The sequence below is a fragment of the Opisthorchis viverrini genome (assembly GCF_000715545.1).
Source record: "Opisthorchis viverrini unplaced genomic scaffold opera_v5_58, whole genome shotgun sequence".
NCBI lineage: Eukaryota > Metazoa > Platyhelminthes > Trematoda > Opisthorchiida > Opisthorchiidae > Opisthorchis > Opisthorchis viverrini.
The window spans coordinates 1,418,977-1,432,517 of NW_008751716.1; the positions used below are offsets into that span (position 1 = coordinate 1,418,977).

Below are 13,541 nucleotides of genomic sequence, written 5' to 3' on the forward strand. Positions count from 1 at the left end.
CCATTTGCAGTTGTTTCGTCACAAACGGCATTGAGGGGTTCATCCAACAGTTGAAGCTCATTAATCTAATCCAGGCCCAAGAGATCAAGCCCTGTATAGTTCGTGAGGTAGCAAGTACCATTGAGTTGAATCCCCTTGAACGCTACGGAACAATTCAGCTTCTCGGTTAGTTTGAGGCTTCCACCAGATGCATTACGAACGATGCACTTTGTGGGTTCCACTGGTGGCCTTCCAATTTCGTTCCAGGTTCGTTTTGAAATCAGAGTGAGGTCAGAACCTGTATCCAGTTGGAGAGTAACTGGTGTGCCATTGATACATAATGTGACAAATTTACGTCGACCAGGTGATTTCATCCTGAATGTGGCGGTCACAGCCTCTGCCTGCGTCCTTTTGTCGGGTCGGTGTTTGCGCGAGCTCCTGAAGTTGTCTCTGCAGCATTCTTCTTTGTGACCCTTTCGACTGCACTTACTGCACCTGTGGTTCCGGTAGGGACAGTGGCGTGAATAGTGCCATTCTTCACAAAACCAACAGGGTGTGGGCGGTTTTCTTGGAGTTCGTTTTGAACTTGACTTCCTTTTGGAAGTTACTTTGCATACCATATCCGGCTGAGATAATTTGGAATGTCCAATCATGGCAGCATCAGCCTTGAGATTGATAAGATGCTGGCATTCGGTGGTAAGTTTCTGAAGCGTCAACTCTGGATCCTGTTCAATTCGATTCAGTAGCCGGGTCCGAATATCTGCATCGTGTGGCGATTGAAAACCAGCACAAAGATGAGACACTTGAATTGATCCTCGGTCATGGAGCTGAGCTGAAAGCGCTCGCATTCTCTGTTGACCACACCGGCATAGGTAATGAAATCCTCAGTGTCCCTTTTGGTAATCTTGAGACACTGATAACGAATATTGAACAAGGAACTTTGCTCACTGAATATTTGGGCCAGAATTTTGACAGCATCTGCGGAAACAAGGTCACGAGGGTGTTTGAGGAGTATGAAATTTGTGAACCGACCGTGTTCAGCTATCCCCAGTTTCCGCAGCAACAGTCGAACTTTCCATGCGTCATCAAATTGAGCAAAGTAGGTTTGAAACATATCTTCATATTTCTTGAACCAACTTTCGAAAGTTCGTCCAGATTCAGCATCGAAATTAAATTCAGTAATCGAGTTGGCAGCAGCATCTGCGGAAGAAGACGGAGGCTCAAACGTTTTTGTCGCATTCACTGACATACTGCGAATCAGAGATTCAACAAGCCTCATTTGAGTTTCTTCGAACTGCTTCTTTTGTTGCTGTAAAATTAATTGGAGTTGCTCTGCCGAAATTGACATCGTGGGTTCGGGTTGTCGCCAGTTGTTGTAGCTTGGTGAACAGTCGTGCCTGAATCTCCGTGAGGAGGCGAGAAGCGTCGAGTCAGGAACGACAAGGTGCAACCCGACAACCACATACAGGTGGCAGCTTTAGGTCGGGCTAGCCGATGTTAGTGGCGTTCGAGTTAATGGTGAATGCGTGAAGGTGTAGTCACCTCTAGCATTTATGGTAGGTCAGCATTAGGCCGTTTTCCCTCTTCTTATGTCTGTTACACATCTTTGTCGAAGCAACTTCACATGACTGTACATTGGTTGAGTACTAGCGCTCTCACCTTGATGTTGCTGTCAACTTTTGTGATGCACATTGGCAGCGTCGAGCCTATTCCATGGTACATGTATTCAAACCGCGCTGCTCCTTTATGGTACAACAGCTACCAGTCGCGTTAGCAAGATTACCGATTACGGACTGCCACTTAATTCGTGACATTTTGCTTTCAGAATGCACACTTATACATCAACTTCAGCTACGCACCAAAAACGAGCGCAGTCTACCTTTTTGATGTCCTTTCCATACTGTAAACAAATGTGGCTGTGATAATTTGACCGACAAAAGCATTTTAATCAATATCCAGTCCAACTTCTTCACTGACTCACATTTGCGTGCTTATGGTCTTGTGATGGAAACTCTTGTACATCAAAATGTACCTGTGATTTGCTTTTGTGCCTTGTCAGCGTTCGTTGTGGGATTAAGTGGAATTGTCCCACTATTTTTTATTCCCCTCACAACAGCAAAACATTTAGATCCCAAAGGTTAGTGTCTTTCTCATCGAACTGCCACATTAATTTCCAGGATTGAAGTCCCTGAATCGTTGGCTGAGCTACGCAGCGGGAAGTTTGCTTGGCGAAGTTTTCATCCATCTCTTACCCGAGATTTGGTCTAGTCACACTAGTATGTTCTTTGTATTTTCCTTGAAAAATCAAAATGTCACTGCTTTAGATACCAATCTTCTTTCCCTCAAATGTCTAGTAGCTGGATTGTTATTTTTCTTCACTGTCGAAAAAATATTCGCACAGGATACAGGAACCAAACAGGTAAGGTGTCCATATCCTTTTATGGTAAATCTGATTTCCTTTACATAGCTATTAATTTTTCGTGTAGTTGGGAGAAAATTTTTTTTCAAGCGTTTTCCTAGCCATTTGGATTTCGACGTTAGCACCAACCGGACGGTCGAAATTTAGGCTCTTCGTTTCATTAGCGCTAGTTTTTATCGATCATTTTCATTCCAACTTTAGATGCATAGATCCACCGATCTAGTCGTCATGTCTGGTCGTCTCCCTGCCCTGCTACAAACTCGAAATCTGTCGGCCATCTGCTCGTCCAATCTGAGAGCCTCCAGTTTAAAAATTTTTTTTTCGCTTAGACCCGCTTCCTTCCGCTGGAAATCAGGCCTATCAGACTTATAAAAGTGAGCAAGCCCATCGAGCCCCTATGGAGTTGAGTAGTTTCCAGTCCTTTTCTCCTGGCTAGATCTGGTCACAAGTCGCACCAGAGGTCTTGCTGGTACCGTATGGCTTCATTGACCGCAGATACAAGCGACGGGTTGCAGTAGCCTAGTCTCCAGTTCCGTAATCGAGACACGTTGATTGGATTCGATATCCACAACCAACTGTACTAATGACCTTGGTCTCCAATGTGGCAGATCTTTGATCTACATATCTCTGTGAATCCAACGGTGATCATCGTCATCATCACCAGCTGTAAGAACCGTGTACTTGGCGTACAGTAGTTATAGCCGCCATAGTTTCGTTCACGGACGACTTGGGGAAGCGGGGTAGGTAGCTGCGCATTGCTGGCGGAAGCTGATATAATTGATGCGTAAATACACAGTTGTGGGTAAACTTTTCATTTGTGAGGTTATTTGTGAAGTTATGCATTGAATGCAATAGTCTGGGTGCACGAGCAAAATTGAGGTCGCGACTGAGCCATGTCTTATAACCCCTCTAACCACTGATTTGCCCCGTCTCGGAGACCCCGTCCAGAGAGACGGCAATAACCAGCGCAGCTGAATTTGCTGGTGATGGCTTTCATACTTTGCTGCCAAGTCAGTGTTTGACCTCCCCTAGCTCGTTTCGTTATTTCTTCCGAATGCCATTCGACATGCTTCAACATTCCCCATCTGGTGTTCCCATCAGACTCGGGCAATGATCCGAAGTCTTCGATGGCCAAACACTGAGAGTCTTTTGATGTCCTCAGCATGCAGCAACTAGGTTTCTGACACGTATAGTAATATGGGCCGCACGGCAGCACTGTTAACGCGACCCTTGACAGATAAGGTGGTATCACGACTACGCCTTGGCGATCAGGACGTGAAATGTCCTCAAAGGAATCTAAATACATATGAACTTGAAGTTAAGATGACTGGACGAATGGTGTTCTCCTGCGCACGCATACTAGACTTGAAAATTGACTTTGGGCACAATGCACGTAAATAAAGATACCCTTGAAAAGAAGGAGACCATTCGCTGCGAAGTCGTTTGTTAGGCAACACGAGTTAAGCAGTTTCAATTCATTGGGCAGGGACGTAAACATCACATATTCACATGGTCTTTGAAAACTAAACATTCTTACGCATCCTCTTGAACTTTCCTAGATATTCATCGAATATTACACAGTAGTAAACGAACGCTGCAAAGCATTTCCACTATTTCCTTAATAAACTCCACCTTCCATCCGATGCGGTGGCGCAGCTTGTACACCAACCCATAGACTACTCGCGTGCTTCATCAGCAGTACACACCAATAGATCCGGTTTTAAATAGCTTAACATAAAAGCGGTACCAATTTCTTAACATATTCGCTCGTTGTTTCTGTACATCCACTGTAGTTTCAAACTGTATATTCCCCTGATATCCTCAAAAATTCAGCCGTTCACGGAGATCCAAATCTGCAGGTTGGAAAACTTGAACCAATTTGAATTATCCAGATGGTTCATCCTTCCGTTTCATGGCGAAAATCCTGTGGCTGAAATCCTGTCAAGTCATTCAGTCACGTACAACGAACCTTTCTGTCAGGATCACATGTTTAGTGTCTAACTCATCAGGTCCGCGTCAGAGATCATTTGTTGCGTTTGCGTATATAATCCAATTTATGGATGCAGAAATTCAAGAGAACTTGTAAACTTTCTTTTTGTAGACAAACCTGATCTGATATGATGACGCACCTGTGAATCCGCTTTCACCATAGAGTTTCGCCTTTTACAAGTCAGACTGACTGTTGTTTGCGGATAATCGTCAACTAGCCTACTATATTCTATCTTTAGATATGGAGTTCTGTGGACATACACACACTGTAATATAGACAAAATTCACTTGGTCTCACTCCAAGGTTCATACAATAAAACCTCCGTTTTCTGTCGTCGAGTTACGGTTGGCACACAATCCGAGCACATGTTTGCCAATCGCGGAACGCTGATTTATCCGAAGTACTCTAGCTAGTCTTCTTTGTTTGCAAATGGTGGAGTTCTGTAGCCTCGGCTATCTCCAGGATGCAGATATACACAGCTCTGAAGGGATTATGCACGTACCAGTAGATTGCACTTAGCGCCTTTCTTGTATGTATCTTGTTGCCTTCGTTCACTCGCGGAGCAACTGTGACACTCATGTCGTGCCTAAAGTTTTGGACTAAACAGTTCGGATAGCGCTCCCTTATGTGGCATGAAAGCTATCGTCGTGCGGTCGACGTTGGATGTATTACGTGTACGTCTGAATGAGTAACTAACCGCGGATGAAGTCAATATAGACAGCTTATCTGTTATTTATGTTAATCACCTGTCGGCTCGTAAAGCAACAAAGTAATCGGGTGGTGTTGAATATGGTTCTGATGACATTGTTCAGTCACCTACCTGAGAACTTTGTTACTGAGTTTTCTTTGTACGGTAAAGGACCTTTCCGCTGTAGGGCTAAATGACTGAGGGGAATTTTGTTAGAGATTCCCCTCAAGAAATCGGTCCGAGTAACCGGTCTTGTTTAGCACTTTTTTTGTAACCCATTCTCTTCGTAGCGTGTTAATAGAGCAAATCTCATGAGCTTTTGTCACCGGACAATTCACTAAGTTTCGCTTCTGTTCCAACGGCACAAAACAGTAGAAGTTAATGTTTGCAGCATATCCTACGCTCCAGCGTGCCATTCAGTAGCCCAGTGAGAGCGTATTTGCAGATTGCATTTGACTGCACACTTTCTTTTTAATCGCCAAAGTAATTTGACTGTTATTAAAAGTGAATAGGTCAGCGTCACAACTAGCTATGCCAAAAATACCATCTACATATCGATACTAGTGATCCCAGCTACGTTTGATGTTCGTAGTTGATTTCGTCTCTGTATAACAATGAACGTGTCAGTCAATAAGAAACCGAGTGGCCAGTCCTTGTTGAAACCGTCAATTTCGGGGCGGCTACTTAGACTGATTGACGTGTAGCACATTTGTGTTTGTGCCTGTGTACCTCTGTGTTCATCCGATGCGGCATCTTACCTGCACCAGTCATGTTGGCGTTTGACCTTAGCCGTCATGTACTATTGATTCATGCTGTTTTGTTTGGGTCATGCCTGTCGGTCGAGTCATAACTGCATACCCCGGTTTTCCAGCTGGTTGTTTTCCCCCCTTCGGAATCAGTCAGACAACTCGGCAGCTCTACTGCCGGTTAGAACACTGCTTCCTTTAAAAAACACATAAGAAAATTATACAGCTTGGGAATTGCAACTCAGTTTCAGGGAGTCTAGTGGTTACAAAGTAAGGGTGCATTAATAGATTGGTAAAACATCCGATAAATATCAATCTATATATCACGTTCGTATCCACAGTTTTATGCCACTAAAAAAAAAGCAGAACCTAGTGAAGTGTCTGGAAACCAGACACGCTTCAAAGAGAACTGGCTACAATAAGATATGTGCTACATAGGACTGACTACTCTCCAACAAAGTCCTTCTCGGCCATTGAGTCTCACATGAAAAAGGAGCATCTTTTCCTTTGTTTATCGTACAGAAAAGACTTGCCGTCTGCTGAGTGCCAAGCTTCCCACAGTTTCACGGGTGTCCGCCGACACTTCTTTGGGGGCGAACAAAATTGCTCCAACCAGAGTAGTTTTTCATCCGCTTTGCGCTTTCAGTATATGGATATCATGAGTAGATAGCGATGGTAGTGCTCTGCGACAATCGGCTAGGATGTTAACTAGACTTACAGTTGTGGCTACCTTTGGTAGTCATGTACTACATCGGACAGACGATTGAAGCTTGCTGTCTCAGCACCCTTACCGTTTAGTCAATAAGTTTGTGCACCACAAACATTGTTTACTTGGACACGAAAAAAGCCACCTGTCGAACATGATTCGGATGCTGTTCAGCAACGTTCATATCAACCCATCATCATCATCAAAGACAGCAACATCAGTGTTGGCTTCACTGCCGTACCCACCGGGCCTCGGATTCCGGCGCTTCTGTAACTGTTCACTGACTCGGATCTCGGATAACTTTCGGGTTAGCCGTATCATTTCTGACAATCTGTTGAATGCATCGGTCCGTTCTAAGCCAAACTATACGGTGGCGGGGGGGGGACGGGCAGGAGTCAACAAGTCACTTTTACCACCATCGCTTTCGTCGCCTTTGACGTTATTATTACTATGACCGTGAACTACTCTCGCACGCTATGCAACATCTCTGAATGGTATAACTGCGGTGATGCTCTACTCATACCGGATTTTCATCGGAAAACCACGTAAAACTAGCCTTCTCTCCGTCCGGTCGAGATCCTGAGGGAGGGGAATGCTTTTCCGTTTAATCACAGGTAGTGTTTCTGTTTATGGCTGCACAAAGCTTGAACTCTCCGTAAATTACGCATGGTTTCTAACTCCTTGTTCGATCTGTTCCCAGTCCGAATGCAGTAAGTTCCTCGGTATTTTTGCTTTCGTGGTGGTTTGTGTCGGTTCTAACGTTATCAGAATTCTCTTACTCCGTAGCACTTTCGTTTGCCGTGTGCTTACCTAACAACCTTATGCTCCGCTTCCGTTAGTCAACAACTGTCGAACAACTTTATGCCTAACATGGACCATATTTCTTCTATCCAAGGTGGACGGATACCTAAACCTGTTTGCGAACATCATTGATAATTTTACTCACGGGATCGCCATCGGGGGAAGTTATTTGGTGTCGTTCCGCGTAAGTGATCTAATGCCTGCTTTGAGTCTAATTTATTTGTATAACGTACTCGTTTTATGGCGTAAGTCGACTTTACGAATGCCTGTGGAGCATTTTGATGAAGTCTCATTGGGTTTCATTAGGAACGTAGTCAACACGTGAGCACGTTATGTGGATTCCGTGATTGAAGGATAAGTGGGAGCATGTCCTGCCCATGTGCAACCGCCCGTTGCCGAACGATCAAGTCCTCAAAATACTAGCCGGGCGGTCTCAGGTTCGCAACTCCCTGGAGTTTCGTGAGGGTAGATTTACAGTGCTTTTCGGCACAGGGTGGCTTTGCTTACAGAACGAAATATCCATTTAGTTTGTATTTGCCTAAGGACTCCATCGCGAAAAATAGTCGAAACGGGCTTATTGTTTGTACGCGACTGCAATCGGTACATTTCATATCGTGTTCTTATGGAGGTCAGTTGTCGTGGATGCCCGGTGCATCGTTTATCCACACATACACTTAAAATCGACGAATAACTGAGTCATATATGTTATCGGACTTGATTCCTTCGTACGTATCTTGAGCAGCCCGCGGTTATATTCCTGGTCTATTAGACCTTTAACGATACCAGACATGCATATGAGTCTGTCACCACAAAAGGAACGAGGAGGAAGTATAAGCGATGACCAAGTCGTTTTGCAGGCATTATGTTGGTAGAGAGGTTGCCTCGTTTCTCCATTATTCGTCCGCGATCATACCGAACCGTTGGAGCCATAGATCCGGTCTGGATTCACAACGCACAAATGAGTTTTATGAGGTATGCTTGGAGGTTGCTTGCAGCCCTCTCCCACTTTCACTTTCGTTTATCGTGCGTGTAGTCACTATCCTCAATGATAACGCGAAATGCGCAAACGGGGTGGTCTCTTTTTTCATTACGTTTCCGGGGTAGTGAAAGTTGCATTTCTCGAGCACGTTAAAGATTGTTAAAGATGTCAAAGACTCAACGAATTCTCGTTTATTTTATTCTCCAGCTACATGTGTTGTGCAGGGACCACTTTTTGCTTTATTTGGCATGATGTTAATAATATCGCAGTACATCTTGTTGACACAACACACTACTCATAAGGCCATTGAAAACTCGTAGACAGTCCACATCTTTAGGCTTTGGAGGGGCTTTCAACAATCTTATGAGTAGTATATTGTGTTAGATTTGACATTGTGTTTATCTGCACATAATAATTGTTCGTAAATCATCAGTGAAAAACCGTCTGGTGGGTTTATACCCAACAGTTTTGAATGCAATTTGAAGATTTCATTAACATGCGAACACATCTGTACCTAAACTGATGTTTTTTGAAGTGGATTTTGAAAGATTTGAAACGGTAGCCCAAACGCGTTAAAAAGCGACATATTTGTCCATGGATTTTACACTTGAGAATCCATTCTCCTTCGTAAATTCACATCCATTCCTTTTGGTCTCCTGGTCGATGTCGCTAACTAATACTAATCGTTCAGCTGTTACAACACCCCTTCGGTGCATTGCTGCAATGTTACCCGAAGGAAGCACGAGGGCCGGAACACTGCTAGGTTGCTTCAGCCCAGACGGAAGTGGTCGGTGCTGGGTTTGAACCACTGTCCTCCCGGTTAGTAATTCTGCGCCCTAATCACTAGGCGATCTCTAGTCAGAGGTCGATTTCAACATCCTGTCCATTGTAGGATTCCGTCAAGGGGCTCCTTAGTGACGCTGGTGCTGCTAAGCCGTTATTTTCTAAGATGGATGTGACGAATCGTATGTGGATTACAAACGCAAGGTTGACGTTGGGCAGTGTTCTTATTGCCTTCGCCGCTATAGTGCGTGTTATAAGTGGTAGGTCTTGGGTTCATTTCTCGCCCCAGGTTTTCGTCTTTCCATACTATATGCACTCAGAATTTTCATTCAAAATCCATGTGTTCACCTAGATCAACGCTTCTTAGACCTCGAAATGATGCGCGTGAACAAACGCCACATCGGGCTTAAACGTCCGTTTGCCAACAGCGACCGCGTGGACGTGTTACTGGTCGGAGAATATATGACTGAACCTGTCCGGTACGCATGGAACGATGCATTATTTAATTTTTTAATAGTTATGCACACGACCACTGATGCACGACCGAATCACGTATGGTTTCACTGTCGCACGTACTCTCTTGTGTACACGATCGTTTTTGTGATACCCGTTGTTTTGTTCTTCTGTCCCTCGAATAGCTCGGTCTCGTGACCACTCTCTGTATTCTTATTCACGAGATTCCACACGAGATGGGAGATTTTGTCATTCTCTTACGGAGTGGATTCACTCGTTGGCAAGCTGTAAAAGGACAAGTACGTGCAGAAGTTACAGCACTATTTGACGATCTGCCTGTTTTCATCTGGACGTGGACATAATTCAACGTTCTCCTTCGTATTAGTTAACTTCTCGTGTGAAAACTGTACTAATAGCACCAGTAGCCTTCATAACAGGACAACGTACGATATGAATGTAGTGTTTTCATTCCTGAGAGCCTTACCTAACAAGCAGAAAATAGAATCTCTGAGAGGAACCACGTCCGAGGAATAGCCATCCGCAACGAGACCACCTATATTCATGTACAAGCCATGCTTGCAGTATACGGCTGGATGAACTCGGTTTAAATCGTAGAAGCAACGATAGGCTAGTATGGTCAACACATGCTCCCGGTTCTTCATTCTTTATTCACTCTAATGAGTGTGCAATATGTGAGTGGGCATATCGTATGCATTAATTGATTGTCCTCCATTCGGAGCGTTCAACTAACATGTGTTCTCCATTTTCTTCATAGCTAACAACAGCTTCTGGATGCCTGTTTGGTGCTATGCTAGCATTGGCTTTGAATAACACGCCTTCAGGTGAGTGCCTCCATGATAGTTTGCTTTGAAATTTAGCGTTGAATTGCAACTTACGGTTGGTAGAGGTTCGGGTTTTAGGCCTAGCCGATGAGCCCCCAAAAAGGTAGCTCTGCAAGACTTTTCACTAACCTTGTAAGTAGGGTCATAGCAAAGATGACAGTGGGGTTGCTTAGGTCATTTGGTTGAAAAAACAATGCATAATTATACACTACTTGCATAGGTTGGTTTAAATATCGAATCTTCTCCCTTGTGGAGATACTCTAGTAAATAAGAACTCATGGGAAAAATGTTTCAAACTGACTCTCAAAAGGCGTGTGCTAACATAGAGAAGAACACCCGGCAAATTCAAAGAAAGCGCAATGGTTATGAATGGACCTCATTCCATGCACAACGGAATTCAAGTGAACAGAGCGCTGGACTATTGTTGTTAGTGATGATCTTCAGTCGTAGCATCAAACAGAAAAGCTTGCAGGAAACGCTTTCGAATGAGTTGTTTCACATCTTCTATCACATATTCTGGGGTGAATGAGCTTTATTGTGCTGCTAATGACACTTTTGAGGTCCCCACCTTATGGGCAAATGCATCAGTATCTCTTATCATATGCGGCTGGCTAGCTGACTAATCCGCTTATTTTGAAACAGATCCCCTTCAAAGGTCATTATGTCCCTGAAAAAGTTATCCGATCAATTAGCGAATATACATTTGCAAACTAATTTCTTAGAACATAAGGTTGACGGAATCCAGGGGACTGCGCCTACCTGATGAGCCCCAAAAAGGGCGCAACCGGTCATGGGCTGTCGACGGATTTTCAGCAACCTTATGAGTAGCACATTACAAATTTATCCGATCAAGTTATAAACTGTACGATGTTCGACTGTCGGGTCGTTTGAAAACATGTATTGTCGCATCACTGTTTTATTTTCTTTCCCAGGCTGGTCGGCTGAATGGATCCTACCGTTCACATCCGGTGGTTTCCTGTATATCGCACTGGTTTCCCTCATTCCTGATCTACTTAAAGAGGGTTCGGCCAGGTCAGTCACCTTTTTTGTCATACGGGGCCGTTCTTTTGGATTCAACCGCTAATCCCGTTTATGTCACTGTTTTCGAATACACACATCAAAGCACTTCTCAGTTTCTCGCTGCCGTAGAAACTATTCACTACTTCACCTAAAATAAACCAATGACCCTCCGTTAGGATCCCAAGGTAAACTTTGAACCATGCAGGTGTTCTTGTCTGTCAGTCTTTAAGGCGTCATCCTCACATGTTAATAGCCCTCCATTTCACATTCTGTTGTCAACGTATCCTTCAGCTGTAGCACCCTTTCGGTGCCTAACTGCCATGCCACCTGAAGGAATCATGAGGGCCGGGATACTGCCAGGTTACCCAAACCTAGATAGGGGAAGTCGAGAGTCAGAAGTCGGGTTCGAACAACGGAACTTCCGGTCGGTAAATGCGCGCTCCAGCCACTGAGCCATCTCGTCAACGTATATCCTGCTGACCAGCTTGCTAGTGGTCGTTGTCCGGAGTTTCTTGGGTACTGGTGATGTGAATCTCTAGTCCTCGCAAGAACTGAACCTCAGGATTAACTTTCTTTCTAATGAAACGTTGCACTGACAATCCATAACCGACTTGCTTTGAAAACATTCCTGTCAGTCGGAATTTACATCCAGCTTCGCCGAATTGGTTTACCGCACCCGTGTAACCTGTGATTATTCCTAGCACCGAGCACACCAGATGAGGTCAATGTAGTCCCGCAACCTATATTTTTTTGGTAGTCACACTTGCTTTGATGTGAGAATCCGTGCTAGACTGAGGGATAACGATCATTTCACCCTATTCAATTTTTTCTTCGTTTGAGAATCCGTCTTTCGGCGGTGCACGCACCACTGCCGTCTGTTGGATCTCACTAAAACTAAAACTACCTTACAATCTCACAAGATCTGGTCGAATTAATTTTGTGGGTGCTCCATCGCCCATGTAGGGGGTGAGATGGCTCAGTGGTTACAGCACGAATTTACTGACCGGAAGGTCCTTTCTCGGCTTTCCCTGTCTGGTCTTGGGCGACCTGGCAGTATTCAAACCCTCGTGTTTCCTTCAGGTGGCATAGTAGCTAGGCATCGGAAGGGTGTTATAGCTGAGCAATTATGATTAAATTATTTGCGTACCGACTTCACGTTCATAATAGGTTGACAGTTTCAGCTCCCTTTGATCCTTATCTGGCCCGATAGCTTTTCCTCGTCTATCAAGACTGATCCTGTCCAGTTGAGGTGGCTATTTTCACACTGATATCAAGTGCAAGCAAACTGCTGTGTTCCAATGTCTCGGAACCACTACATAATCCAGGAAATTCCAATCGCGCATTTTCTGTAGATATGCTCAACAGCTGTCCAATCCCACCCACCGTCTACGTCTGATTCTAGGTTATCGGCAAATGCTTCTCATGCCATATTTTTTATCAGTCGGGGTCAGTTATCACTGTCAAGATGCGCGCAATCTCGAAGCTTATGAAAAATGACTTCTGTTGAACCAAAGTTTCAAAAGAATTTAACCATTTTGTTGAAAATCGCTTTGAAAGCGGTTTAGCTCAAGTCTCTGGCGGCTTGCTTGCTGACTCATCCATAGAAAGGCAGCTGTGATGGGTGAAATGTTACGAGTTAGGTGGGTATACCGATCGGCCTGGTTAAGTTCCTTTGTGTGTCCAAGCCAAGACCTAAATTTCGATGGTAGGTCGTCCGTTTGTTTGGATGACTTCCGACATGGGGGTCCACTATGATTACCCGCACCTTGCTTACCGTAATCCGTTGGAACTATAATTCGCAGAGAGGCTTGTCCCTACATCAGATGTAATTTAATCTAAACAAATTCAAAGGGTTCGTATGTTTGATCATGGTTCGAGGGCACTCGTTATCTGAAAATGACTTGCTTACGTGACGTCATGGCGCAGATTGATTGCGGGTTGTTTATCTAGCCATTCAACGATAGCAAGACCGCTGTAAGTTTATGAGTGTCGCCGGACTAACCCTTTTGAAGTAGATTTGCGCCATTTATCATAATGATCTAGGTCAATAATGATACAAGTCTTCCTCCACATTCCTATACCCACCTGTGATGCGGAGTCAAATAATAACAACAAAAATAGTAGTGTTCAGCTGT

At 44.3% G+C, this 13,541-nt stretch overlaps 2 protein-coding genes across 2 annotated transcripts in view; one reads left to right on the forward strand and one right to left on the reverse strand.

Moving 5' to 3' along the window:
- Positions 1-1,983: 1,983 nt before the first annotated feature.
- Positions 1,984-13,541, forward strand: part of T265_03936 (hypothetical protein) — a gene marked incomplete at both ends in the record, with an annotated part of 13,763 nt that continues 2,205 nt past the window's right edge. The window contains 6 exons of the mRNA XM_009168537.1: positions 1,984-2,116; positions 2,157-2,398; positions 7,424-7,513; positions 9,730-9,843; positions 10,320-10,386; positions 11,319-11,418. Of these exons, the coding sequence (XP_009166801.1) occupies positions 1,984-2,116; positions 2,157-2,398; positions 7,424-7,513; positions 9,730-9,843; positions 10,320-10,386; positions 11,319-11,418 (746 nt within the window). The remainder of the gene's footprint in view (positions 2,117-2,156; positions 2,399-7,423; positions 7,514-9,729; positions 9,844-10,319; positions 10,387-11,318; positions 11,419-13,541) is intronic.
- The window catches only part of T265_03938 (hypothetical protein), a gene marked incomplete at both ends in the record, with an annotated part of 25,457 nt that continues 21,717 nt past the window's right edge, over positions 9,802-13,541 (reverse strand). Inside the window, one exon of the mRNA XM_009168538.1 lies at positions 9,802-9,829. Within this exon, the coding sequence (XP_009166802.1) occupies positions 9,802-9,829 (28 nt within the window). The remainder of the gene's footprint in view (positions 9,830-13,541) is intronic.